The following is a 25,169-nucleotide window of genomic DNA, read 5'->3' as shown; positions in this document are numbered from 1 at the left end:
AGCACATCTGCTCAGTCTCCTACAGATGTCTCAAAGCAAACATGGCTCTCTACCGCCGGAATGAACCCCTAGGATCAGTTGGTGAGGACAGAGATTAGAGGAGGGGTTTACAACAGGAGTCACATGATGAGACAATCGGATTTCTGCTGTTGTTTTCTGGGACAGTAATTATTTCAGTTTACTTGGCTCTTTCTGGTCTTGTCTATTTTATTAGTCAGTATTTGAAGTGTAAATTACAGCACACTAGGGTGCGTTCATAAGTGTGTGTGTGTGTGTGCTTATGTGTATGAGAGCAAGTGTTTGTTGGTCTCTGCCGTGTGTGTGAGAGAGTTTGGCCAGGTGGGCTGTTCACTAAACGGATTTAGCTGATCAAAAGAGTGTGTGAACCTTCAGCAGATAACTGAAGATGTCGCCTTCATTGGTGATGTACTCTGGCGAGGGCACGCCCACCCTGTTGACTACCGTGTAAACGGCCTCTTCATACAGGAGGTCCAGCTGGAAGAAAACAACCTCAGTGAATGCCTTAAACCACCATTTTTCTTTCTTAAAGCAGGGTCACTGCTAAATGAGAACTGGGAAACAATTCTCAGTCAATAGAATGATGTGACCTTACTGTACCTAACAATGTGTGAGTTTTACGCAACAGTGTAGATAGCTACAGCCATGTGAGGATGGAGGCAAACTGGGTTCAGGACACTAGATTCTAGTTGGGGAGCTAGATATGAGATAGGCCAATAAAGGCCAATAACAAGTCAAATACCCCTCCATCGCTAGAGCTGAATGTTCTACCCCTAGGGAGCCCAGGCTGCTCACCTCTCTCCTGCTGGACCCCTCTGGAACGAAGGCCTGGTCTACGTGCTCTGCTGGTGGTACGGCTGTGTTACCTTCCCCTTCGCACTGCGGAGACACAGAGAGAGATAACTTTAAACCTTAAACAGGCTCCATCACCATGACTGCTTCAATAAGGCTTGGAAAGGGTTGTGAGGTTAAGTCACAATGAGCTGGTATCTCCAACCAAACACTTTCGTTTTCAATCGCGGCACACAATCAGACAGAGGCAATGACTGCATCATTGATTTTCTTTTTGTTCCCTTTTCACCACTTTAAAACCTGAAGAGGCTGGAAAACAAGTGTTCTCAGATAAACATCTTAATAGAGCCCCATTCAGTCCCAGTCTCTTTCCTCTTGTGTGGGAAGTGAGGGGGTAGAGAGCCATGGAGAGCAGCTTCTTCTGACAGCTGAGCCTCCAGCCTTTTGAGTGGCCTTCTCAACCTTGTCCGTCTGTCCCCTCAGCCCACTGTGTAACACAGAGTTATGAACGTACCGTAAGCTAGCTCCACAAATAGCTTGAAATGTACCAGACCGAGGGATCCAGTCGGTACCTTCTGGCTAGTTCAACCCATTGGAACATTGTTAAGGAGGGTGGTCAAGTGCGTTGCGAAGCAGAGGATCGCTGGTTCGAGCCCAGTGTGGGGCAGCTGGACAGTGGAGGAAGCTAAGCTGTTGGCAGCACATTGACCCCCGTTACATAGGCATAGCAGAGGGGACCGGCGAGAGCAAAGTAAGTGTATACTACCCAAGACCTTTCCTTTATAGTCTCCTTAAAAAAAGTTATTTTCATTTCAAGGATCTTCAACCTTAAAGCCCACATGCAGTCTTTTTTATTTTATTTTTTAAATCATCACTGTATGTCTAAAAAAATCCCTGCGTGTGGTTAGTTCATGAAAATGTACTTTTTATCATTGCTCAGTCTGATTGTGTTGGTGTGTTGTTACAAATGTAAATATGTTTATATGCACAGCCCTGATTGGCAGATAGGATTGTCTAGACTCTAGAGCCTACCCCTTCAAAGTAAGAGGATACATATACAAATAAAAGATTACTGGTCATTGGTCAGAATAATCAGATCAGATTGTGATGTCATGCTGTGGGCCAAAAAACTCCATCCCACCTGAACAGGCTGAAATTCCAGTAGTTTTTTTGTTAGTTAGTTAGTTTTTTGTTTTTGTTAGTTCGTTTTTTAAAGCTCCAACACTAAAAAGGGCATTATCATACTTTTCACAATTTCAGACTGTTATTTCAACCTCATAGAATGGAAATATTTTTTTTACAAGTAAATCACGTTTTAGAATGCACTGCCCCTTTAAATAAACATAAGGAGGTTTAGGGTTTACCTCAGCCTGGGCAGCACGCAGCAGATTCTCTTGTTTCTGAAGGATGCCATTCATACGCACAAAGAACTCTCCATTCCCCTCAGACAGCCTGTAAAACATACAGAGAGATAACACTGTCAATTCAATTCTCATTTGACACATTCTGTTAATTTTCTGTTAAGTTTATAGAAAGAAAACTGTCCTAAAGGGTCTATATAGAGAAACGCTTTCTTAACTCCTCAGTAAACACTGTTACTCACAGATGCTTCTATCGTCCTTAGTAAATGTGGATTAGCTTTATTATGCTTGGTTTCCATTTAGCAAAAGACTAAAGGAGACCTAATGCTGAGCTGTCAATCACAACCAGCAACACATATAGAAGAGTATCATGAACAAACTGTTACATTATATATGATTCAGTAGCCCATGTCTTTCACTAGACTAGACAGACATTCCCTCCTGCAGCAACAAATCTGAGGGGAATTGTCTGTTATTATGCAACGGGTGGGTCTAATCCTGAATGCTGATTGGTTAAAAGCGCATTCCAGACGGTGTCTATTCCAAAAATTACCACTGGCTAAATCTATGACGTCTATTTATTCTGTTCCATCTGACTGCACAATCCACTGTCTCATCATCCCAGGCAAGGAAGTTATACACTTGATTTCCACTATAAAAAGCATCTAGACATTATCTCACATTTCTTTTAGACTAACATTTAGATTTGTTTAAACGTTACTAAGATTTGTTTAAACTTTACTGTCTGTCTCTCCAACATTTGCAACATTGTTTCAATGTTCAAATTCGATCTCCAACTGTCCAATAGTAATGCACATGTAGGGGTTGGGAGTCGGGATGAGAGAGAGAGGCAGGCAGCGTTTCTCAGCCAGTCTAAATCATGAATCAGCTGGCATCCTTTTTTATGGATATATACAAATAAATGTAAATTGAGAAAAGATAAAACGAAATTAAGTGCAGCTAGTTTGCAGTCTTTCCAGCTTCAGTTTCAAGTTACTGTGTTAGCTGTGTTGTTGGCTAGCTCCTCTAAACAACTGTGTCCTAACGAGAGAGCACATTTTCTATGCCAGCGAAATCGTGCCTCATTAGCTCATTGTTAAATGTCACTAGAAAACAGTATAAACAAATTGCTATTGTTATTCTGTCTGTACTGTTTGACGTGACTGTAAGTTAGTCGTCGTTGGCCAGCTAGCAAGCAAGGGATAAGAACGTTTCCAGCCAGTATGGCAATGGAACATTTAGAACGAACGACTGGTCCATAGATACAGAACAAAAAGACTGAACGACTGGCTGGGTCGCATCCCTGGCAACCAAGCCAATAGAACGAACGACCAGCCGGCTTGGGTAGCAACCCTAGATTTGTTTCGGGACGATATCCTGTGGGAGGATGAAATAGTATGAATAAATTCATCAAAATAAAGTTTTGAATGAAAATATGTCATTATTATTTGATTTGTATAAAAGTGATAATGCCCTCAAAGCCGGTGGTTGGAGGATATATTGGCACAGTTTGCCAGCCTCCAACTTAGTCTCGGGCCTAACAACACCCGTGCCAATATATCCTCCAAATAACAGCTTCTCTGGCATTATCACTTAAATAACGTGTGTTTCTGGGAATTATTGGTAGCCTAAGACCAGTATAAACAGACAGTGGATAGAAGGTGAGAAAGCAGCCCATCTCAGTGGTGAATCATTCAATAAGAATCATCTCACTGGTCCTTGGGAGTTGCTGTGCTCCCTTGAGTAATAGCAAAAATATGAAGCTCAACAAAGATTCAAAGCCACTCTACCATGTCTGCCATAGAACGTTATTCTAATCCAGGGAAGATACAAAATACATTCCATTTTTTCTCTCTCTGAGCTGGTGAACTCCTGGACTCCTGCCACTTGCTAATTTCATAGCCCCAGTCGCCATGGTGATGGAGGCACATTCGTGGCGGAGGGATTCACTGGGACAGCTGAACACCTTGGGAATACCCCCCTCCCCTCTTTTCCTCCCTTCCCAGACTAGAGGAGTGTTCTGGAATGAGTTGTGTGGCAGAGCTCCAGGAGCAACAATACAAGCCTGATACCTCCAACCCACCCCCCCTGCCCCCCACCTGTCTCCTAGCCCAGACCCCCTGTCTCATTATGCAGAGAGAGGACAGAGGAGCTGTCCACATGGCCCCCTCTCAGTCACGCACCTTTATTAGCGCTGCCTGTCACATCACAGCGGGTGCATGGCAGTCTGGTGGCGGCAGTCTGGTGGCAGCCGACACAGCTCCCACTGATCTACCCATGCATTGCATTCAACGCCCCTGTCTGAGACAATGTCTCCAGGGAGCAGGAGGTAGTGGGTGGTATAACACCGCTGATTATTTGTGGCCAGGGTACGTTTAGTACGGGACGAGGATGACAGAGGAATGAGGATGTCTGTCTGTCTTTACAATGGAAGCTTGACAGGATCCCCAAAGAGCTAAAATAGCTCATTTCTGTCGAAATCTAATTAATGAGCATGAAAAACATTCCTTCAATACAGTGACAGAATTCAAGGTACAGATATTTTATTTACGTTGGAAAATGGTAGTCTTGTAATGTGTCTGCCCCATTAAACAGGTACTTTCATATCTGACAGCTAGCCTGACATTTTTGTGAAGCAGCATGAAGGCATGCCAAGCTTGTCTGCTTTGTTAACAGGTTGGTTACATCATGAGTCATATGGTGATTAAATAGGTTATTTGAGTCTATCAACATTTAACACTATGTATCCAAAACAAGACATTGGCTCAGTGTTCAGTGTACCAGCGGCACCTTTCGCTTTTAACCTTTGTAAGTGTATTTTCTGATGTCTGGATTCTCTTTGAAGATTTGTATGATTAAGAAAAACCCACAATCACAAATTATAGGGGTCTGTGTGAGTCAGTCACTCTTTCTCTCTCCCTCTCAGTCTCCCTCCTCCCTTTCTCTATCTCTCTCTCACACACACGCACACACACACACGCACACACACCATTTTATGTTGCTAGGAAACAGCTTCTTCCAAAACAGTTTATTATTAATATTCCATTTTATTTTGAATATTTATTCAAAATCTTTGCTCATGTTTTGCTGTCTAAAAGGTGAATTATGAGCTGAAACAGGCAACTAGACATGCAGACTCAGACGAACATATACAGATGAATACAGAGGAATACTTCATGTGTTTGGGTATATGCTGAAACATGACATACATTTTTTGTATTTTTTTAAACAAAATAAACATTTTCTCTTACATGTATCTTCCATAGCCTGTGTCTCCATATGAATAGACATCCCAAGGGTTATGAGGATGCAGCTTCAAAGCTTCAGAAAGTATTTCCCAAAACACCACATAGAGAATGTTTGCTAGTTGTGAGTGTTCCGGTCTTTTTTGCATTCTTTAATATTAATGATAATGAATTAAGACATTCAATGTTCTTGACAATTAAAATCCCTCTAATGGTGTTACAAATCAATGAGCTTGGAATCATTTGATAATGCCTGAATAATGATGGCTCGTGTTTAAGGTGAAGACAGGACTTTGAAAAGAGCATGTCCTCGTCATCGGAAAATACAATCACCCTCAGGAAATGTCTGTCTATTGGTTAATAATCTCCACTTCAGGGTACATTTCTTCACTGGGGATCTACAGTACTTCCTACATGTGATGTCTCTTTATGCACGACTAACATATAATGACTTCCTTCCATCCATGGATGAGAAGCTACATTGTGATTATTTAGTTCTGACTGAAGAAACAACTGCTTATAATCTTTTCCCCCATGTGTGTGACTCTGACCTGGAACTGACGTTACGTCAGACGCCCATCTGGGTAATTTACACCCTGGGTCGTCTACACTGGGTCGGACACGGGTGCTTTAGCCATGCCTCATTTGCATCCTTGGTATTAATGAGCGCCAGTGTGGATCATAGGTGTCGGCTCTCTATCTATCCCTCTCTATGGCTAATAAAGGACACAAACAGGCTTTCATGCAACCTAATGACGAGCGTCCAGCGGCTCAGTCAGACTTCACTCAGGGTTCTCTCTAGCAGTCTTCAGTGGGAGATGATGACCTGGCAGAGGAAGACAAGTCTCTCTCTATCTCCTTCCTCCATCTCCCTCTACCACTCCCTCCTCCTTCTTCTCTCCAAGTGGTGATAGAGTGAGTGATCATTTAGAGCCATCATGGGGACACAGGGGCCAGTTCTAATTATAAACTCTCTCATTGCAGTCCAGGTAGGCACAAAATGATTGCGGGATGGAGAATGTCACATTTTCTTCCTTTTTTTACCCCTTTTTTTCTCCCCAATTTCATGATATCCAATTGTTTAGTAGCTACTATCTTGTCTCATTGCTACAACTCCCGTACGGGCTCGGGAGAGATGAAAGTCATGCATCCTCCGATAAACAACCCAACCAAGCCGCACTGCTTCTTAACACAGCGTGCATCCAACCCGGAAGCCAGCCGCACCAATGTGTCAGAAGAAACACTGTGCACCTGGCAACCTTAATTAGCATGCACTGCACCCGGCCCACCACAGGAGTCGCTGGTGTGCCATGAGACAAGGATATCCCTACCGGCCAAACCCTCCCTAACCCGGACGACGCTAGGCCAATTGTGCGTCGCCCCACGGACCTCCCGGTCGCGGCCGGTTACGACAGAGCCTGGGCGCGAACCGAATGTCACATTTTCAGTGCAAATCAACGGGTCAGATTGATGTTATACTGATCCAATTCATCTCCCATAACTGGGTTGATAAAGGGGAGACCGGGGTTGATTATCACACCTATTTTTTACTCGTGTGTATTTCTCAACACCAGTACCTCTCTAGGCTAGATGGGACGCTACCGTCCCACCTGACCAACATCCAGTGAAAGTGCAGGGCGCCAAATTCAAACTACAGAATTTTAAATATTTAACATTCTTGAAAATACACATGCAATATGTCAAAATAAAGCTTAACGTCTTGTTAATCCAGCCACGGTGTCCGATTTCAAAAAGGCTTTATGGCGAAAGCAAACCATGCGATTATCTGAGGACAGCACCCCATCAAACAAACACAGACAATCATATTTCATCCCGCCAGCGTTGACACAAAACTAAGAAATAACTAAATAATTCATGCCGTACCTTTGAAGAGCTTCTTCTGTTCGCACTCCAAAATGCCCCACAAACATCACAGACGGTCCTTTTGTTCGATTCATTCCATCGTTATATCTCCAAAATGTCCATTTATTTGGCCCGTCTGATCCAGAAAAACACCGGTTCCAACTCGCGTAACATGACTACAAAATATCTAATACGTTTCCTGTAATCTTTGTCCAAACATTTCAAACAACTTTCCCAATACAACTTTAGGTATTTTTTAACGTAAATAATCAATCAAATTTGAGACGGGATAAACTGTGTTCAATAGCGGATAAAAACAGAGTGGAGTGAGCTTTCAGGATGTGCGCCCCAACCACAACAGTACACTAGACTCAATCCTCGATCTGAACAGTCCTACTTCTTCATTTCTCAAAGGAAAAACATCAACCAATTTCTAAAGACTGTTGACATCCAGTGGAAGCGATAGGAACTGCAAGCAAGTGCCTTAGAAATGTAGATCCACATAGAAACCCCATTGAAAAGAGAGTGACCTCAAATGTTTTTTTTCCTGAATAGTTTGTCCTCTGGATTTCGCCTGCCAAATTAGTTATGTTATACTCACAGACATAATTCATACAGTTTTAGAAACGTCAGAGTGTTTTCTATCCAAGTCTACTAATAATATGCATATCCTAGCTTCTGGGCCTGAGTAGCAAGCAGTTTACTTTGGGCACACTTTTCATCTGGATGTGAAAATAGCACCCCCTAGCCTAGTAAGATTTTAAGGTGTCAGCATGCCTCGGTCGAACCGAACGAGTGTGCTCGCATACTCCCTTAAAAGACCTTTGCTTGAGAAACTTGAAAAATGCGGCAATAGTACTGTTTGATCTTATTCCAACATGGAGTTATAAGCCATCAAACACACTGGATGTCACAGTATGAGGTTGGTTGTTCGCTACCAGCTCATTCCTTTTGTAACAGGAAATTAAGCTATATAGGATACAGAGTATTAGAAATAGCAAAGCCTTTCTTTGAATAAACAATATTCCTAACAAAATTAAGCTTTTTATGCCGTGAGAATACCATACGACATTTTAAGTAAATGTGTGTTTGTGTATGCGTGTGTTTGCACATTCATGTGTGCGTGTGTGGGTGTGTGACAGAAATTATATTTGTGAAAGAGAGGCAATGAAGGAAGCTAAAAGCACAACAACCAAAAAAGCACAAAAGAGCTTGGGATGTATTATAATGGAGTTGATAATGACAACCAACCCCCTAACCCCCCAATGTAAATCAGACGTAGCAGCTTTATTCTAAAATTGATTACATTGTTTTTTTCCCTGCATCAATCTATACATAATATCCCATAATGACAAAGCAAAACAGGTTTTTTAGAAATTGTTGCTAATTTATAAAAAATAAAAAATAACTGAAATATCAAATTTACAAAAGTATTCAGACCCTTTACTCAGTACTTTGTTCAAGCAACTTTGGCAGCAATTACAGCCTCGAGTCTTCTTGGGTATGACGCTACAAGCTTGGCACACCTCTATTTGGGGAGTTTCTCCCATTCTTCTTTGCAGATCCTCTCAAGCTCTGTCAGTTTGGATGGGGAACATTGCTGCACAGCTATTTTCAGTTCTCTCTTCGATCAGGTCCATTCTGGGCTCTGGCTGGGCCACTCAAGGACATTCACAGATTTGTCCCGAAGCCACTCCTGTGTTGTCTTGGCTGTGTGCTTAGGGTTGTTGTCCTGTTGGAAGGTGAACCTTCTCCCAAGTCTGAGGTCCTGAGCGCTCTGGAGCAGGTTTTAATCAAGGATCTCTCTGTACTTTGCTCCGTTCATCTTTCCCTCGATCCTGACTAGCCTCCCAGACCTTGCCGCTGAAAAACATCCCCACAGCATGATGCTGCCACCACCATGCTTCACCGTAGGGATTGTGCCAGGTTTCTTCCAGACGTGATGGTTGGCATTCAGGCCAAAGAGTTCAATCTTTGTTTCATCAGACCGGAGAATCTTGTTTCTCATGGTCTGAGAGTCCTTTATGTAACTTTTGGCAAACTCCAAGCGGGCTGTCATGTGCCTTTAACTGAGGAGTGGCTTCAGTCCGACCAATCTACCATAAAGGCTTGATTGGTGGAGTGCTGCAGAGGAAGGTGTCCATCTGGAAGGTTCCCCCATCACCACAGAGGAACTCTAGAGCTCTGTCAGAGTGACCAACAGGCTCTTGGTCATGTCCCTGACCAAGGCCTTTCTCCCCCGATTGCTCAGTTTGGCCGGGCGGCCAGCTCTAGGAAGAGTCTTGATGGTTCCAAACTTCTTCCATTTAAGAATGATGGAAGACCTTCAATCCTGCAACCATTTTTTGGTACCTTTCTCCAGATCTGTGCCTTGACACAATCCTGTTTCGGACCTCTACAGACAATTCCTTCGACCTCATCACTTGTTTTTTGCTCTGACATGCACTGTCAACTGTGGGACCTTATATAGACAGGTGTGTGCCTTTCCAAATCACATCCAATCAATTGAATTTACCACAGAGGGACTCCAATCAAGTTGTAGAAACATCTTAAGGATGATCAATGGAAACAGGACTCACCTAAGCTCAATTTCAAGTCTCATAGCAAAGGGTCTGAATACTTAAGTAAATAAGTTCAGTTTAAAAAATGTCATAAATTAGCAAAAATGTCTAAAAAACTGTTTAGCTTTGTCAATATGGGGTATTGATGAAGAACACATTGAATTTGATCAATTTTAGAATAAGGCTGTAACGTAACAAAATGTGAAAAAAGTAAATTGGTCTGAATACTTTCCGAATGCACTGTAGGTAGATACAGTTGAAGTCGGAAGTTTACATACACCTTAACCAAATACATTTAAACTCAGTTTTTCACAATTCCTGACATTTGATCCTAGTAAAAATTCTCTGTCTTAGGTCAGTTAGGATCACCACTTTATTTTAAGAATGTGAAATATCAGAATAATAGTAGAGAGAATGATTTATTTCAGCTTTTATTTCTTTCATCACATTCCCAGTGGGTCAAAAGTTTACATACACTCAATTAGTATTTGTTAGCATTGCCTTTAAATTGTTTATCTTGGGTCAAATGTTTTGGGTAGCGTTCCACAATCTTCCCACAATAAGTTGGGTGAATTTTGGCCCATTCCTTCTGCCCACAACTTTTCTATAGGATTGAGGTCAGGGCTTTGTGATGGCCACTCCAATACCTTGACCTTGTTGTCCTTAAGCCATTTTGCCACAACTTTGGAAGTATGCTTGGGGTCATTGTCCATTTGGAAGACCCATTTGCGACCAAGCTTTAACTTCCTGACTAATGTCTGGAGATGTTTCTTCAATATATCCACATAATTTTCCATCCTCATAATGCCATCTATTTTGTGAAGTACACTAGAACCTCCTGCAGCAAAGAACCCCCACAACATGATGCTGCCACCCCCGTGATTCACGGTTGTGATGGTGTTCTTCGGCTTGCAAGCATCGGCGTTTTTCCTCTAAACATAACGATGGTCATTATAGCCAAACAGTCCTATCAGACCAGAGGACATTTCTCGAAAAGTAAGATCTTTGTCCCCATGTGCAGTTGCAAACCATAGTCTGGCTTTTTTATGGTGGTTTTGGAGCAGTGGCTTCTTCCTTGCTGAGCGGCCTTTCAGGTTATGTCGATATAGGACTCGTTTTACTGTGGATATAGATACTTTTGTACCTGTTTCCTCCAGCATCTTCACAAGGTCCTTGGCTGATGTTCTGGGATTGATTTGCGCTTTTCACACCAAAGTACGTTCATATCTAGGAGACAGAACGTGTCTCCTTCCTGAGCGGTATGACGGCTGCGTGGTCCCATGGTGTTTGTACTTGCGTACTATTGTTTGTACAGATGAACATGGTACTTTTTGGAGTTTGGAAATTGCTCCCAATGATGAACCAGCCTTGTGGAGGTCTACATTTTTCTGAGGTCTTGGCTGATTTCTATTGATTTTCCCATGATGTCAAGCAATGAGTTTGAAGGTAGGCCTTGAAATACATCCACAGGTACACCTCCAATTGACTTAAATTATGTCAATTAGCCTAACAGAAGCTTCTAAAGCCATGACATAATTTTCAGAAATGTTCCAAACTGTTTAAAGGCACAGTCAACTTAGTGTATGTAAACTTCTGACCCACTGGTACTGTGATAGAGTGAATTATAAATGAAATAATCTGTCTGTAAACAGTTGTTGGAAAAATGACTTGTGTCATGCACAAACTAGATGTCCTAACTGACTTGCCAAAACTATAGTTTGTTAACAAGAAATTTGTGGAGTGGTTGAAAAACGAGTTTCAATGACTCCAACCTAAGTGTATGTAAACTTCCGACTTCAACTGTAGGTAGGTAGGTAGATAGGTAGATAGATAGATAGTAAATGCACTGTCTATCTTCTAAAGATGACACAAAACAGACATAGTAGGCCTAGGCTACTAGGCATATAACACATAACAAAACAAAAGACAGGACGACATTGTCATAGCCTAGAGCATTGCATACAGACATCATGTTTTCTATTGGTCGATCATTAGCCAGCTTATGACATTCTTTTTAAATGACGTTATGGTCGACATGGCTTTGAGTTGCTGTGGCAGTTTGTTCCACTCAACAGCGCCAGTATATAAAAAGGTGTTCTTCCCAGATAGACTCTTACATGTAAAAACCGAGTTAAGATGCTAGATACCACATGGCTTGACCTAGAAACATTTACAATGGAAGCACCAATATACATACGTTTTGATTTTACTTATGAAAAACACATGAATTCCTCTCACTTCAATGTTTCGTTATGCTGACACAAATTGACCAGGTGGATGAGTTATATTATAACATTCACACATCACACCCTTAAAAATATTAGATTGGGAGTAATTAACACTGTGATAACCAACTCATGATACAATCAACTCCTGAGACAACCCACCCCTGAGACAAACCAACCCCTGAGACAACCCACCTCTGACACAACCCACCCCTGAGACAAACCACCCCTGAGACAAACCCACCCCTGAGACAAACCCACCCCTGAGACAAACCACCCCTGAGACAAACCCACCCCTGAGACAAACCCACCCCTGAGACAAACCCACCCCTGAGACAACCCACCCCTGAGACAACCCACCCCTGAGACAACCCACCCCTGAGACAACCCACCCCTGAGACAATCAACTCCTGAGACAACCAACCCGTGATACAACCAACGCCTGAAACAACCAACCTCTGAGGAAACCCACCCCTGAGACAAACCACCCCTGATATAACCCACCCCTGAGACAACCCACCCCTGAGACAAACCCACCCATGAGACAAACCCATCCATGAGACAACCCACCCCTGAGACAACCCACCCTTGAGACAAACCCACCCCTGAGACAACCCATCCCTGAGACAACCCACTCCTGAGACAACCCATCCCTGAGACAAACCACCCCTGAGACAAACCCACCCCTGAGACAACCCACCCCTGAGACAACCCACCCCTGAGACAATCAACTCCTGAGACAACAAACCCGTGATACAACCAACGCCTGAAACAACCAACCTCTGAGACAACCCACCCCTGAGACAAACCACCCCTGATATAACCCACCCCTGATATAACCCACCCCTGAGACAACCCACCCATGAGACAAACCCATCCATGGGACAACCCACCCCTGAGACAACCCACCCCTGAGACAACCCACCCCTGAGACAATCCACCCCTGAGACAACCCACCCTTGAGACAAACCCACCCCTGAGACAACCCACTCCTGAGACAACCCACCCCTGAGACAATCCACCCCTGAGACAACCCACCCTTGAGACAAACCCACCCCTGAGACAAACCCACCCCTGAGACAAACCCACCCCGGAGACAAACCCACCGCTGAGACAAAACCACCCCTGAGACAACCCACCCCTGAGACAATCAACTCCTGAGACAACCAACCCGTGATACAACCAACGCCTGAAACAACCAACCTCTGAGACAACCCACCCCTGAGACAAACCACCCCTGATATAACCCACCCCTGATATAACCCACCCCTGAGACAACCCACCCCTGAGACAAACCCATCCATGAGACAACCCACCCCTGAGACAATCCACCCCTGAGACAACCCACCCTTGAGACAAACCCACCCTTGAGACAACCCATCCCTGAGACAACCCACTCCTGAGACAACCCATCCCTGAGACAAACCAACCCCTGACACAACCCACCCCTGAGACAAACCACCCCTGAGACAAACCCACCCCTGAGACAAACCCACCCCTGAGACAAACCCACCCCTGAGACAAACCCACCCCTGAGACAAACCCACCCCTGAGACAAACCCACCCCTGAGACAACCCACCCCTGAGACAACCCACCACTGAGACAACCCACCCCTGAGACAATCAACTCCTGAGACAACCAACCCGTGATACAACCAACGCCTGAAACAACCCACCTCTGAGACAACCCACCCCTGAGACAAACCACCCCTGATATAACCCACCCCTGATATAACCCACTCCTGAGACAACCCACCCCTGAGACAACCCACCCCTGAGACAACCCACCCCTGAGACAACCCACCCCTGAGACAAACCCACCCATGAGACAAACCCATCCATGAGACAACCCACCCCTGAGACAACCCACCCCTGAGACAATCCACCCCTGAGACAACCCACCCTTGAGACAAACCCACCCCTGAGACAACCCATCCCTGAGACAACCCACTCCTGAGACAACCCATCCCTGAGACAAACCAACCCCTGAGACAACCCACCTCTGACACAACCCACCCCTGAGACAAACCACCCCTGAGACAAACCCACCCCTGAGACAAACCCACCCCTGAGACAAACCCACCCCTGAGACAACCCACCCCAGAGACAATCAACTCCTGAGACAACCAACCCGTGATACAACCAACGCCTGAAACAACCAACCTCTGAGACAACCCACCCCTGAGACAAACCACCCCTGATATAACCCACCCCTGAGACAACCCACCCCTGAGACAACCCACCCCTGAGACAAACTCACCCATGAGACAAACCCATCCATGAGACAACCCACCCCTGAGACAACCCACCCCTGAGACAATCCACCCCTGAGACAATCCACCCCTGAGACAACCCACCCTTGAGACAAACTCACCCCTGAGACAACCCACTCCTGAGACAACCCACTCCTGAGACAACCAACCCCAATCTCCCCTGTGTATCAATAGTGTTGTGTCGCTGTAGCTCCTCAAGTCTTTTAAAGGGCCAGTGTTTGATAATTCAACAGATCAAAGTAATAATTACAAAAAATTCTGCAAAGAGCATCACAGGTGTTTTTCTCCCTCACAAATAAAATAGGCGCCATCATTAACCATCTAGCTGTTCATATTTTAGGAGCAGGCTGTAACAAACAGACGTTGTTGGGTTGCTATAGAAACCTCAAGGTTCACATGCCCATTACTTTTGACTTTGACATTCAGCTGAAGAGGAATCAAAACAGAAGCCTCGCTCCAAAGGATGACTGGAAAAACAATTGATTTATTCACCTGCGCCTGTCAATTCTGCTGTGGCCAATTCATCTGCCAATATCCTTAGGATGACAGCTCATCACAACCATCCCAGTTTGGGGTTAATCAATCAAATAAATGGGTTAATAAATAACATAAGAAAATTCTGTTGACACGTATTGGATTAATTTGGGTCGTTCTTTTTCTACAAAAGTTATGAAAGGTTCTAGAGTTCCATATTAAAGATAAATGATAGACCATTGAAGTATTTCTAAGTGTTGTTCCCCCCAAAAGCAATGTTCCCCGTTCACTGAGTGTCTGACTGTGCATGTAGCTGTTGGTATTTTGGGATGTTTGATGTCTCCTTGGGGAAGACCATCTCTGGAGTAGAGGAGAGGGACACATTAAACATATTGGGTTTGTCCAGAATATTTATAGTCCCCAGCACCAGACTAGGCCTTCTTCTCAGAGACAGAGGAACCTTTCCTTCATCCAGTCTGAATGTTCCTGTGTTTGTAGCTGTATCTGTCAGACTGACTTTCTCCCTGGCTAACCATCAATGCCACTCTCTCCACTCAAGCCACACCAGAGACTGACTGCCTTTTCAAACTGCCTATAAGGCTGACTGGAGACAGCTTTCGCTTTCCATTTTTTATAATTAGTTTCTTTGGAAGCGCTTTGAGATTCCATTTTGTAATAAAAAGTGCTATATTATTATTATTACCTGAGTGAGTGAGTGAGTGAGTGAGTGAGTGAGTGAGTGAGTGAGTGAGTGAGTGAATATCCATGTTTACATGCATGTGTGCAATTATAACTGCTGTTACCTCTGTGTGCCACTGAGCCTCACCCATGAGTTAGCTGGTCAGGGCAGTGTGGGAGACTCACCTGTGAGGTAGCTGGTCAGGGTAGTGTTGGAGACTCACCCATGAGTTAGCTGGTCAGGGTAGTGTGGGAGCCTCACCCGTGAGGTAGCTGGTCAGGGTAGTGTGTGAGACTCACCTGTGAGGTAGCTGGTCAGGGCAGTGTGTGAGACTCACCCGTGAGGTAGTTGGTCAGGGCAGTGTGTGAGACTCACCCGTGAGGTAGTTGGTCAGGGCAGTGTGTGAGACTCACCCGTGAGGTAACTGGTCAGGGAAGTGTGTGACAGGGATGCTGCTGGCTGCTGAGGTTGCTGGCTCCCTCCTCCCCCTCAGAGACTGGCTCCTCTGAACCTGCCTCAGAACACTGCTCTTCAGGTCCAGCAACGTCGTCATGCTCATTCACTACCTGGGGCCACAAGGAGAATAATTCACATGAACATGAGCCTAAAACAAGTGTCAGGTTGTACAACAATGTTCAGTAAATGTCTGAAAATCCTTGTAATTGTTTATCCCAGTGTTTATTTGAACTATAGTTGGATATACAGTATCTAACACAGATCTGATATATCCACTTGAGGAGCTTCCCTTTGGCTACATAAACACAGGGTTAATCACAGTAATCACACCCTCTTAACTCAATTATACTCAACCCATGGCAGAAGGTACGTGCTATTTCTGTCCAAGGCTGACTGATATCGTATGCTGGTTGATTTCATCATAGACTTGCTGGTTGACCACTGTTGTGACAAACCTACCTGCAATAACTCTCATTAAAGCAATGCTCTCTCAAATCCTCCTCCACCGACCCCCGTCTACTGTAGCAGAGAGAAGTGCTGCTAAGATAGAAGTATCATCATCACAGACGCCTAATTCATCCCTGACTTTGGTCTTAAGGGTTCTAGTTAAACTGTGATACGATGTGAGACTTCTAAAGAACAAGTCCAATGTTAGGTTCCACCTCAGTGAGTATGAGTCACTCTCCAGCCTCTGACCAGCTTGTATGGTGGCTGACACCAGTAGATGCAGCAACAGTACAATGCAGAGGTAGAGAAAAAACTAAAAGGCACTAAAAGACAAGAAATTACATGTATACAAGAGAGAGGGTTTGATTGATGGCAAAGTTTTTTCAGGGGACAGATATACATTCTTTTCATCAGCTGACAGCAAATGTTTTTCTTTTGTCACATCTCTGAGGGAAGAGGAAGAGAGGCAGACTGGCAGCTCTGTGTTCTGCCTTCTCTTAAAACAGTGAAAGTGACACATTAAATAACACAGCTAGCTAGACAATATATTTGTAATAGGAATTAATTCAATGTAACTGTTCGAGACAGATAGTGCGCTTGCCTCGCACTTTTAGTTAGAATGTGAACAGTATCATAGATGTAGGTATTCATATGTCTATAACGCCTCCATTGAGGAAGGTTCTGGATTGCAGTGCCCCTTGGATATGGGTCAAAAGAGTTACTGCCTATGAATGAAGTGGGTTTGAATCTCATGCCACTATTTCCTATACAGTGACACCATAGTTAAACCCACATGATAAGAAGTACTGTTTTCATTTCACACTTTCATTTCTCAGGAGAGGCTTTTGTGAGAGAGATTTGTTCATATATTGGTCATCTGTGTGCACCGTTTCATGTTTCCCCAAGGTCATTAGACACCTGATGCTGTTTTAACAGAGCAAACTACAAACACCAGCTACCTGCTTGTGTCTCAGATCCAATACCTGTCTGTTAGGTATACACTTTCAGCTCTGACTGGTGATAGTTAGCAAAGCATCACAGTCAGGGAGAAGCCTTCTCCCAGGTGAGCAGCTCATTTCAATTAGACGTGGCTGGCCTCCCAACTGGATGTCACTCTGTCTAAGTCCCAGTGACAAAAAACGAGTCAACGTGCCAAGGAAACACTCACAGCCAAGTGAATGTCACTCACTCTCACTCTCACACATCACAGGTGCCCGAACCTTAACAGAGGCTGACAGCGATGCTCAACACTGTATTTCTCCTGTGAGAAGCCAGCGAGCCCCGGCAGCAAAAGGCTCCTTGCTGTTAGGGGATGGAGGGGTCTCTATGGTAACGGTGGAGGGAGAGAAAAGGGTTGGTAAATCCAGGTAGACAGAATTCTACCGAGGCAGGCTGCATTAATAATCACTTGATGTTGTTATATCAGTCTTCCCCTGGCCAGGCTAACTTATCACACCATAGCACCAATGAGGCAAAAGTTGGTCCTGATCACACCTGGATTCTCATCTCCTCAGTTTCGTATTCAATGAGGCTAAAGGACTGCAAATACCCCATCATCAGACTCCCAGGGGGCCAGTATGACACAGTTATTTCCAATGCCAATTGTGAGGAAGATAAAAATGGATTTATGACTCATATCTATAAAAAAATCTCCCATTCTGTCGCTGGGGACTCATCCTGCCGCTGATGTCATTATCATCCTTATAGATAGGTTAACCTACTGGTTAAATGACATCAGCCAGCCTAGACTACTGCTGTAAAGTGTATCCATCAGTGGGACCCTGGAGTCTCACAGCAAGCTTTCTTTGTCTCATTTCTTCAGGATTGAGTGAACAGATTCTGCCATGATATCATATTCAAAATAGAGGGCAGGAATATTTAGAAAATGTCATTTGAATGCCGTTGTTATCAATTAGTACACAAGTGTCATCTATTTAGCCATGTTTGGTGGCGGTCCTGCCAGTCCCTCAGAATATAGATTGTTTAAATTATCTTCTTTGGTGCTATGGGAGATCTACTTGATTATGTGCATGGACTGTACTGTATATGGCCTAGTGTGTGTGTGTGTGTGTGTGTGTGTGTGTGCGTGTGCGTGTGCGTGTGCGTGTGTGTGTGTGTGTGTGTGCGTGTGCGTGTGCGTGTGCGTGTGCGTGCGCGTGCGTGTGCGTGTGTGTGTGTGTGTGTTTCTTATCTAATCCAATTGCATTTTCCACAGTTGTAACTGCTCAATATTATTGTGGTTTTGGGACATACACTGAAAATTATAATTAAATAATAAAGATATCCACATGTTGACCTTCAGCTTTGTCATAATGTAATTACATTAAAAGACACACAAAAAACAACATCATTATGGAACAAACCCAACTAACAACTATCTATTTGATTAATGAATCCTTTGTGCATGGATCAAACAAGTGGTCACTCAGGCCCACAGACTGAAACATGTGTGAATGGCTCATCACAGATAATCAGGGGGGGAAAGGAACTTATTGATTTAACAAGGGCTCACTTATGTCCAACACAAACATAACAGCCATACTAGAGTCCTGGGCATTGTGACATGACAGACAGAAGGTGTTGGGCTGGGAGCTCCACATCTTGTTGAACATGGAGAGAAAATTCCTCACATGGAATGGGGAGACATAGCTACAGTATCATTGGGATCTGTGTGCATGTCTAGATGGATAAGGGCTCTGATCCCCTCCAGGCTTTGGCAGAACCACCGGATGACAATCAGAGGTTCCACGGTAGCAGCTTATTCTCAGCAGCCCCTGTACAGCCAATGAGCCAATCTGTTAGGGTGATCAGCGGGGGCTCAATTCAGAATTGACATAAGACTGACACTTTGCATCTGAGATCGATAGGCAGTGAATATTCGTCAGTGTTGGTGGGAAAGAGTCTGGGAGCTGTTTTACAGCATGGGTAAAGTTTTTCTGTGCTAGTTAGGCTATACAAAGCTACTACCTGGCAATAGAGCAGAAACTACTTAGAGAGCCACATGAAAAAGGGCATACCGCAGGGAGCAACAATTCTCTATTCAATGAGAATTTACTTTTAGGACTATTCTCTGAATACACTGGGTACATGCAATGCATTACATGATATGCAAAACAATACAGACTGGTTATGTTACGTAGATAATGAAGGTCTCCTCTTTATGCTACTCAACTCAACTCTCAATACAAACACAAACACAACCTCAAACACAACACAATATCAACCATGGTGACTATGACAGGATATTCATTATTAAATGAAAGGTTGCATGATGGTGAAGGTAAATGCTTATGAGCTCGATCCTTTACAAAAACCATGATCCTGAGTGACGTGACAAATGAATGATTCACAGCGTGTTCGTCTCTCTTTAGAAAAAAGGACTGGGGGAACCCTTCAACCAACATAATACGGGCCTGGATCCTTAGACTCATAGTCATACATAGGCCTACTATAAGGGCCAAACTGACATACGGACACATCGAAATGATGTTACCCTCTCACTCAACCTTTTCACAAGTTACTCTTTGGATGTTTAAGGAGAGAGAGAGAGAGAGAGAGAGAGAGAGAGAGAGAGAGAGAGGGGTGCGGGGAATAGACAGGGTTAGCCAGTGTTTTTTATAGCACCAGTAGTGCTGAGAGTGTGACTCATAGGGCTAGGCTCTAGAATCAAGTAGTCTCTAACCTGCAACAGAAGGCTTTCTCAAAGCTCTGAGGGAAGAAACTGCACCACACAGACAGATTTAAACTGTCAATCAATAAGAATGGAATTTTTTATAGCCATAGATGTAACCATAGATGTGGGAACAACCATTCAAGTGACTGTTGTGTTTAGAATGATGTCTCCGCGACAGTGATTTCTAATCAACCGTGTTTTTCATATCACAAACTGAAGTGACCGTTACAGAACCAAGCAATCAAACAATCACATGTCACAATACATTAGGCATAACCCAAAAATAACAGCACTATCAAACTGTGTGCTAATGTTACTCTCAATACAGCACTGTAAATGCAGTGTGCAGACATAACATTACTATTCTGTAATTGTTCCCTTTGTATAAGATTGAGAGACCTATTTTCGCAAGAGAACTCAAGGGGGACATCTAAGAATTATGTGAACCAAAATGGTAAAAGAAAATCAGATTCAGCATTTTCTGTCTTTTGGGACTTTACGATACGTGTCCAGAGGCACATTTTGTTAAATTATTTTGATTAGTGTAATATGATGCAGGATTAATTACAGGCTATGAGGCTACTCATGTAGGAGAGGCAAAATTCAGTGGAGGAAATAATATTTTCTTCACTGAATGCATCCACTGGGTACATGATGATGAAATGCAATTCATTGTTAAAACTCTAAGTGATTACTTTCTAGGTGCAGTGGAAATATAACAACACCTGTTTGAGTTATTTGTCTCCTTAAGATACTTAACGAGCTCCTTCTAAGTGAACACTTTGGACCCCGCTTGTTTTTGTTTACCTCTAAAGAGCTTTGTTAAAAAAGGAAATCATATTCCTGCAATCTGCATAACAGTCATTCACCTCTCTGGTACATGCAAATCGTCTGAGTGCAGAGCGTATTGCCACAAAGACCAGGCTGATTATGCATCAACCCTCTTCATTGAAATTCACAAATGAGGGCCAATATCGCACAATTATTGGAGAGAGAGCGTCGGTACTTTCAGAAGTATTGTTAAAAGTTAAAAGGGAGGTTACCAGGAGTGATTGCTATAATGAACACACCAACCATCCCTACATCAGGTTAGTCAGTTTCCAAGACAACTGCATGATATATACACAAGAAAGGTTCCCTTGGCAAATACATCCCTCATGCAGAAAACTATGCTTCATGACAATTTTGCAGGACTGGATGATTGGGGAAAAGTATGCTCTACAAAGGATGCGTGTAACTATGCAGTTATTATTAATTCACACATCTAGCCTTTAAGTGAAAATAATAATTGATAGACATACTTGAGTATTTAAAAAAAGGTGTGTGCATCTCTGCCTGTCTGTTTCTTAAATGATTTCTACATACCAAATAAGAGTTTCAGTTCAGCAAGGTTGGGTTGCCTTGACCCATGCAGGGAACAGGTTGTAGCTTTTCAAAACGTATTATTGACATGAACGACTAAGATGGAACAACAGGATGAAATCCTTTAAAAGATCACATGCAGAGTGCATGTTAGAGAACACAAGATCCTCTGAAAGATAGTCGGCTAATTATAGCCTACAACTAAATGACTGAATAATATATTTGTGCGTACCATTAGACAACATCTTGTTGAGGAAATGAAATCACCCGTTCGTACTTTTTTCTGGTCAAAATCTAATCAACCAACATATCAACCAAAAGCATCATGATTAACTAGGATTTCATTTTAAAACCGAAATTAATATTATAGGATTCTGAGGGGATGGATAAACAACTTTTTCTTAGAGTAATAAACTTAAAGGGGGACTAGCACATAAGTGTCAAAAAAACGACATTCATACACATGAGCTTTACCATGGCATAAAATATTTATCTGTCAACTTATTCAAATATTCGTTGATTATGCACGCAAGTTGGTTACAATTCAAATCAACAGGTATGAAAACAATGAAATGCCCCCTCCAAAATGTTCACATATTGAAACAGCACACAATCAATAATGCAAAGTGCTCTTTTCATCTTTAAAACAGACATGGAATAGAGATGGTATACGTGCAACTAAATAAAGTTGAAATGCTGTAGATAAAGAAAAATAATGCTCACCTGTAGCTTTCTCATTCACAGTTGCGATGTGCGTATGTTTTTGCTTGCGTCTCTGAGTTCCTGTTTTAGCACAACAAAATCGACGGAAAATACGTGTTTGTCTCTTTAAGATAGGAGATAGTCATCGGCCGCAATAAACGTTAATTAATTTTATTTGTTCACAGACAAACGCTCTCATTTTTCCCGGAGATGTTTTGTTCTTCACTCATGCTATACCGGTGGTCTCCATATATAGTCACAGGAAGTCAAGGCACACACTTTCCCCGCCTCGGGCTGTTGCGGAGGGATGTAAGAAATACGCTCTGTGAAGAAGAGGGTAGATCCACCTGTCACATTTAGCTAGCTCTACCTGTGTTTTCTGTCATAATCATTTGCTATTGCTTCAAAATTATACAATAATAAAGGATATTTGTGTTCAGCCAAAGACACCAACATTAACATAACAGGTTATTGTTTATTTGGTACAGGGAACAGTCGATGGAATATGTACCTGAAGTCAAATATTATCAAGTCAACCTGTAAACGGGCCAAATTTGGCCTCCAAGTGGTTTTATTATTAGACATAAAAGACTGTAAAACATCATGAAATCAACTCCAAGTGATTTAAATTTTGGAAATCTGTTCCCAGGTATTCCCAAGCATAATAGAGAGACACATGTAACTGCCCACAAATGGAAGCACGGTTTGAAATGATTGTTTTAGTCAAATATTGTATTTGTTTGGGCTACTTGGGGTCAAATTGCAGTCTACAAATGATTTATAATTATGTTCCTTCCCCTCGGCCATCAGCTCAAGAAAAAAAACGGACCCCCGACTGAATATAGTTGATGATCCCTTCTGTGATGGATGGGAATTCTAAATAATAGGCTATAACATGATAACAGGTAATGAGGTGGAACTGTCTGCCTCCCAATCAGATCCAAAATATACACATTCTGGTAAAAGCTTACAAAACTCATGAAATAAATGTGTACCTCAACTGAGTGAAGATGCCAAATAGACATTTATGGTATTTGTATTAAGGTCCAACATGGTGATTAACTTACAGGCTTGACATTTCTCAAGATCACTCCTTGTACTGAGGCTACTGAGAAGAGGTGAGATCCTACAGAGTTATACTGAAGACATTCATTAAAAACATTGGGAGATATAAAATTGACTGTGAGTTTGTTCCCTCATAACCGTTCAGAAAAAAAACTGGGGGGAAAAGTGTTGCGAAATGTATCACACAAATAGCATGACACAAGGTAGGCTCAGCGATGTGCATACTATCTGTGGAATAACAATATATCTTTCAGGTAGGCCAGACAATCTGACCTTAATGGCAATAATGTCCACCCGGCACAGCCAAAAGAGGACTGGCCACCCCTCAGAGCCTGGTTCCTCTCTAGGTTTCCCTCTTAGGATCCTGCCTTTCTAGGGAGTTTTTCCTAGCCACTCTGCTTCTACATCTGCATTGCTTGCTGTTTGGGGTTTTAGGCTGGGTTTCTGTATAAGCACTTTATGACATCTGCTGATGTAAAAAGGGCTTTGTAAATAAATGTGATTGATTGATTGACAACAATTGTGTGGTGTGAAAGGAGAGCCAAGAATCAGATGCAGGTTTGAAACAACTCCTAGGTCTCTCAAAAACATGTTTCAAACTGTCTATCGATTGGTTCAATAGTTCAATTTACACATCCTAGCATACTCCCTTGGGAATGAACCCGGTCATGAGGGTCAAGCTGAAGACAATCTAGAATAACTTTTAATGGCTGTCACTCAGGGGATCAGAGGTTCCACCAACCAATGGGATGTAATATTGAGTGACATGGAAATGTACTCAATTCAATCTTCCCTCACTCCATTACATTTTACATTTATCCAGAGCATACATTTTCATTTTTTTTCCATACTGGTCCCCGTGGGAATCGAACAACCATCGCTGCAGGAAGACAACTGAGCCACACGGGACCCAATGCCAGGCATTGATCTGTATGAGCTGTTGGACGGCTCTGACTTAGAATACGTGGACAACTACAAATACTTAGGTGTCTGGTTAGACTGTAAACTCTCCTTCCAGACCCATATCAAACATCTCCAATCCAAAGTTAAATCTAGAATTGGCTTCCTATTTCGCAACAAAGCATCCTTCACTCATGCTGCCAAACATACCCTTGTAAAACTGACCATCCTACCAATCCTCGACTTTGGCGATGTCATTTACAAAATAGCCTCCAATACCCTACTCAACAAATTGGATGCAGTCTATCACAGTGCAATCCGTTTAATCACCAAAGCCCCATATACTACCCACCATTGCGACCTGTACACTCTCGTTGGCTGGCCCTCGCTTCATACTCGTCGCCAAACCCACTGGCTCCATGTCATCTACAAGACCCTGCTAGGTAAAGTCCCCCCTTATCTCAGCTCGCTGGTCACCATAGCATCTCCCACCTGTAGCACACGCTCCAGCAGGTATATCTCTCTAGTCACCCCCAAAACCAATTCTTTCTTTGGCCGCCTCTCCTTCCAGTTCTCTGCTGCCAATGACTGGAACGAACTACAAAAATCTCTGAAACTGGAAACACTTATCTCCCTCACTAGCTTTAAGCACCAACTGTCAGAGCAGCTCACAGATTACTGCACCTGTACATAGCCCACCTATAATTTAGCCCAAACAACTACCTCTTTCCCAACTGTATTTAATTTTAATTAATTAATTAACTTTGCTCCTTTGCACCCCATTATTTTTATTTCTACTTTGCACATTCTTCCATTGCAAAACGACCATTCCAGTGTTTTACTTGCTATATTGTATTTACTTTGCCATCATGGCCTTTTTTGCCTTTACCTCCCTTCTCACCTCATTTGCTCACATTGTATATAGACTTGTTTATACTGTATTATTGACTGTATGTTTGTTTTACTCCATGTGTAACTCTGTCGTTGTATCTGTCAAACTGCTTTGCTTTATCTTGGCCAGTTCACAATTGTAAATGAGAACTTGTTCTCAACTTGCCTACCTGGTTAAATAA

The 25,169-nt window shown here is 43.0% G+C and overlaps 1 protein-coding gene across 1 annotated transcript in view; it reads right to left on the bottom strand.

The window, feature by feature from the left end:
* LOC109891939 (BAI1-associated protein 3) overlaps positions 1–24,614 on the bottom strand; it is a 38,435-nt gene extending 13,821 nt beyond the window's left edge. Inside the window, exons 1-5 of the mRNA XM_031827393.1 lie at positions 22,153–24,614; positions 15,905–16,057; positions 2,175–2,262; positions 814–897; positions 388–495 (exon numbers count right to left, since the gene is read on the bottom strand). Coding sequence (XP_031683253.1) covers positions 388–495; positions 814–897; positions 2,175–2,262; positions 15,905–16,050 — 426 coding nt within the window. The 5' untranslated portion in view covers positions 16,051–16,057; positions 22,153–24,614. The remainder of the gene's footprint in view (positions 1–387; positions 496–813; positions 898–2,174; positions 2,263–15,904; positions 16,058–22,152) is intronic.
* Between the last annotated feature and the right edge of the window lie 555 nt (positions 24,615–25,169).

Source organism: Oncorhynchus kisutch, linkage group LG6, assembly GCF_002021735.2.
Source record: "Oncorhynchus kisutch isolate 150728-3 linkage group LG6, Okis_V2, whole genome shotgun sequence".
Lineage (NCBI taxonomy): Eukaryota > Metazoa > Chordata > Actinopteri > Salmoniformes > Salmonidae > Oncorhynchus > Oncorhynchus kisutch.
This window is presented reverse-complemented; position numbering and strand designations above follow the sequence as displayed.